The sequence below is a fragment of the Pollachius pollachius genome (genome assembly GCF_949987615.1).
Source record: "Pollachius pollachius genome assembly, chromosome: 5".
Taxonomy (NCBI): domain Eukaryota; kingdom Metazoa; phylum Chordata; class Actinopteri; order Gadiformes; family Gadidae; genus Pollachius; species Pollachius pollachius.
In genome coordinates this window covers 26,309,815-26,314,814 of record NC_136938.1, presented here as the reverse complement: position 1 = coordinate 26,314,814, position 5,000 = coordinate 26,309,815, and the positions used below count along the sequence as shown (strand labels likewise).

The 5,000-nt window shown below is 52.0% G+C and overlaps 1 protein-coding gene across 1 annotated transcript in view; it reads right to left on the bottom strand.

Moving 5' to 3' along the window:
- Nucleotides 1-51: 51 nt before the first annotated feature.
- slc6a5 (solute carrier family 6 member 5) overlaps nt 52-5,000 on the bottom strand; it is a gene marked incomplete at both ends in the record, with an annotated part of 14,474 nt that continues 9,525 nt past the window's right edge. The window contains 4 exons of the mRNA XM_079737029.1: nt 52-207; nt 1,477-1,644; nt 3,061-3,161; nt 4,482-4,581. Coding sequence (XP_079593155.1) covers nt 52-207; nt 1,477-1,644; nt 3,061-3,161; nt 4,482-4,581 — 525 coding nt within the window. The remainder of the gene's footprint in view (nt 208-1,476; nt 1,645-3,060; nt 3,162-4,481; nt 4,582-5,000) is intronic.

Here is a 5,000-nt window from a genome sequence, read left to right as displayed (position 1 = left end):
GGGGTTGGGTTTAGGGGTCTGGCAGGTTGTGTGTGGTGGCGGGGCGTCCAGCTACTGGTAGGTGCCCAGCTGGAAGTCCTTGGGGGGCAGCTTGAGGCCCAGGGAGTTGGTCCCCAGGGGGTCCATCATGTTCTTGTAGCGCTCCCCGCGGTGCCTCTGCAGGAAGGGGCCCCAGTCCGGCTGGGGGGAGCACACCAGCTTCAGGCGCTGGGCGGGGTGGGCGACAACAGGGTTAGTGAAAAGACAAACGGAAAGGGAGACGGGGGAGGCGGGAAACACTCACAATGTTCACACACACGGCGGACACACAACCACGCAACAAGTCTCCCCTCAGTTCACCCAACTCTGAGACGTTCTCCACCGCTGATATTGTACACTAGCTGCATTTAGTTTCCAATTTCATTTTTAGCTCTAGAAAAGTGACCGAGGTGCGGACCTCATGGCTGGCTACGGGCATGAGCGTCCTCTGGGATTGGCTGAAAATGACGCCGTGTGATCGGAGTGCACAAGACACTGTACTCCACACACCAACACGCCGGTGGGGCCTGCGTTCCGGGTGTCTGCGTGGTTCAGGCTGCACGCCGCTCCCCTGCGGCAGCCGTCTGTCGCCGGCAGCCGGTCTCTCGGGGTGCTCTGCACTCCCGACAGGACCAAAGGGAGGGCCGCCGCACCACAGAGGGGGCCGCTCCCACTGCCTCTGCTCTGAGCACTCATCCTCGTCATCATCTTCATCGTGGACATCATAATCCATTAATGTGAGCAGATAAGAAGCCGCCAGACTCCCAGCATAATGCCCCCATTATTACCCAGCCAGAAACACACCTCAGACTACTAATCACAGCAGGGCGAGGGCGGGACACGGAGGCACTGTGTGTGTCTGTGTGTGTGTCTGTGTGTGCGTGCGTGTGTGTGTGTGTGTGTGTGTGTGTGTGTCTACGAGTGTGTGTGTGTGTGTGAGAGTATTTGAAAGAGGGATAATAAGGGATCGGCAAAAACAAATGTGAATTCAGAATGCTAGTCCTTGGTGTGTGATGGATGTGTGTGTGGGTGTTGGTGTGTTGCATTGTGTGCGTGTTTGGAAGATAAATCAAAATGGATTCACAAAAACAAACAATTCTGAGTGGCTGTGTTAATACACTTGTGTGTGTGTATGTATGTATGTATGTATGTATGTATGTATGTATGTATGTCTGTATGTATGAATGTGTGTGTGTGTGTGTGTTTGTGTGTGTGTGCATGTGTGTGTCCACGTAAGCGTGTGTTTAATTTGTGTCTGTGTGTGTGTTTGTGTGTGTGTGTGTGTGTGTGTGTGTGTGTGTGTGTGGGAGTGTGTGTGTGCGTTTGTGTACGCGTATGTGTGTGTGTGTGTGTGTGTGCGTTCAATGTGTGTGTGTGTGTGTGTGTGTGTTTGGTGTTGTTTGTGTGCGCGCCTGCGTATAACCCAGCGTGCCGAAGGCGGGCTAGCGTGTCCCCTACCTCAGAGAAGGAGCCGGGCGCCAGGTACATCTTGATGAAGAACATGATGGGGATCCAGATGACGGAGCAGATGACCATGAGCCAACCCATCACCATGGACCAGCCGGGGTAGGTGTAGTCCTCATAGGTCATCCCCTTCCACTGGTACAGGCTCAGCCCCAGGATGCCCTGCAGGGAGGCACCAGAGAACCGCAGGCTCAGGGGACCAGGACGTGGTTCTAGGGGGTAGAACCGCAGGCTCAGGGGACCAGGACGTGGTTCTAGTGGGTAGAACCGCAGGCTCAGGGGACCAGGACGTGGTTCTAGTGGGTAGAACCGCAGGCTCAGGGGACCAGGACTTGGTTCTAGTGGGTAGAACCGCAGGCTCAGGGGACCAGGACGTGGTTCTAGGGGGTAGAACCGCAGGCTCAGGGGACCAGGACTTGGTTCTAGAGGGTAGAACCGCAGGCTCAGGGGACCAGGACGTGGTTCTAGAGGGTAGAACCGCAGGCTCAGGGGACCAGGACGTGGTTCTAGTGGGTAGAACCGCAGGCTCAGGGGAACAGGATAAGGTTACAAAGATAGCTAGGATAAGATGCTACACAATGCTGTGTACTATTTATTTTTTAATCGTTAAAAAAAATAGTACTTAGCATTGTAGCATCTTATCCTAGCTTTGTTTGTTTTGCACGGGGAACGGGTTCACCTAGCGAAGGTTAGTGCTTGGCACTTGGTTCTATGAACATCCTTACTATACCGACAGCGATATATATTGTTGTTTCTCTTAAGTCGCTTTGGATGAAAGTGTCTGCTAAATGCAGAACGTCAATAAGGCCTCAGTGTATGTGTAGAACGCACGCAGTCTGAAGGTTCCTGGGTCAGACCCAGCTGTCCACTACTTATTGACCTGTCTCTGAAAGGCTGAGTTGCTTTTGATGAAAGGCTTTGCCAAATGGTGATAAATTCATGAAAACAAGTTTTACAAGTTTTAACCAGTGGTCATAGGAAATGTCGGCCATTCCGACAGCCCTCAGAATGGTACATCCAAACCTGAAACTTTTTGGAAAATGCGCAGGCGAGTTGGCACTTTGTGACACAATACAATAAAATGACAGCATTTTTTTTTTCAATTTCATTGCTGCAGGACCAATGTTTTGCCTTCAATGAAGGTAAAAAAATCAATGAACTCGAAAACTAAAAAGGAAAACATTTACGAGCTGCTGTGCATGGGTGCCTGGACCTGTGTGTGTGTGGCAGTGTTTGTATGTGTGTGAGTGTGTGTGTTTGTGTGTGTGTGTACGTGTGTCTGAGTGTGCTTGTGCGAGTATGCGGCGTGTGAGTGTATGTGTGGTAATGTTTGTATCCGTGCAATTATGTGTGTGTGTGAGTGTTTTTGTGTTTGTGTGTCTGTGGGTTTGTGTGCATTTGCGATTCGCGCCGTTTTTGTTTGCTTATGTTTGTGTGTGTGTGTGTGTGTGTGTTTGTGTGATTGAGTGTATGTGTGATTGAGTGTATGTGTGTGTTTGTGCGCCCTGTGTGTGCAGGGTAGCGGGATGTGCTGTGTGCCTGCATGCATGTCAGTGTCCCCATTAAAGAGAAGCCCACCGTCAGGATGGTCGGAGTCACAAAGGCCCAGCAAATTCTCCAGAAGCGGTTCGGCTGGAAACCAATCATCATTTCAATGTCCTCACAAAACCTCTGCAGACCTGCAAGAAGTGGAGAGGGGGAGAGAGGGAGGGAGAGAGGGAGGGAGGGAGGGAGAGAGAGGGAGGGAGGGAGGGAGGGAGAGAGAGAGGGAGGGAGAGGGAGGGAGGGAGAGAGAGGGAGGGAGAGAGAGAGGGAGGGAGGGAGAGAGAGAGGGAGGGAGGGAGAGAGAGGGAGGGAGAGAGGGAGGGAGGGAGGGAGAGAGAGAGAGGGAGGGAGGGAGGGAGAGAGGGATGGGGAGAGAGGGAGGGAGAGAGAGAGGGAGGGAGGGAGGGAGGGAGGGAGGGAGGAAGGGAGGGAGAGAGAGGGAGGGAGGGAGGGAGAGAGGGAGGGAGGGAGGGAGGGAGGGAGGGAGGAAGGGAGGGAGAGAGAGGGAGGGAGGGAGGGAGAGGGAGATAAATAGAGAGCGGTAGAGGGATAGGTGGTGGGTTAGGGAGAGGGAGAGGGCGGTAAATAGAGGTTGGTAAAGGGAGAGAGAGGGAGGGAGAGAGAGAGGGAGGGAAAGGGAGAGAGAGGGAGAGAGAGGGAGGGAAAGGGAGCGAGGGGGAGAGAGATAAATAGAGAGAGGTAGAGGGGTTGGGGTAGGGAGAGGGAGAGGCAGAGAGGCTCTGGGGTGTTAGACACACATGGAGTGACCCAGATATGTTAAAGTTCCCATAATAAATGGCATCCACAGACAGGCTCTGCCTATCCTGATGGTGAATGTGTGTGAGGGAGAGACTCCCCGAGAGATAGAAAGAAGACGAGAGCGAGAGAAAGGAAGAAGGAAAGAAAGAGAGAAAGATGGAGATGTACAAAGTCATTGAGACTCTGCGTTGAGAAGAAAGGGGAGGAGGACGCAGATGGGTTCATCACTCCACCTTTGCTGTTGGATAACTGCAAGTGACGTGAATGTAGAGCACACTATTATTTCAATCCGTCATCTGTGCTGATGTCTCGACATATTGAAGAGGAGCCCTCGCTTTTTACGACGAGGTTAACAGCTTCTGGCACGCCGATGCTAATTATTAAATATGTGTATCAACACTGCCATCTAGTGGTGAGATACTGGAACACACCTTCCTTTATCGTAATTGCTTTTCATAGAGGTGTAAATTCCCGTTTCAGAATACAAACGAAAACCTAGCCCTTTTGAATCCACCATCTGGATTTTCTAATTAGCAATACAGAGAGGAGAAATTAATGATGGGAGTGATGATGAGGTGAGCAAAAACAAAAACGTACCGGTTATTTGAAGTCAGCATAGCAACACCTTGGTGGAGTGTACAGTTGATGTTGCGGTTCACATGTCATTTGTTGACGCACTGTCAGGAGATACCTACCGTAGAGGTAGGACACGCCCAGCAGCTCACAGATGGCGATGATCACCAGAGAGTAAGACGCAGCAAACGTGTCGACGAGCTGTAGCATGTACATCCCGCTCTGTATACACACGCGCGCGCGCGCACGCACGCACGCACACACACACACACACACACACACACACACACACGCACACACACGCACACACACACACACAGCGAACACACACACGTACACACACACATAGACATTATCAAGTAGTTCATTCATTAGGCTTTATTCAGTTCCTAAACTACAGAGCCTTTCCTCTCTCTGTATCGCTGTCATCTCGGAGACACAACAGAAACCCTGCAAATAGAGACGTCTCCAGACATCCTGCTCTCCCATGGACTTCCCTCTGATTGATTCTAATGAAACGCCGGCCCCTCTTGTTCAGCACGGAGGGGCCCTCGGAGGCCGCTTAGCGTGTCTTATTCACAGCTGTGCGGGCTTCATCAGACAGACAGCAGATGGCAGGGCTGCCCCCCAGCCTTATCGCC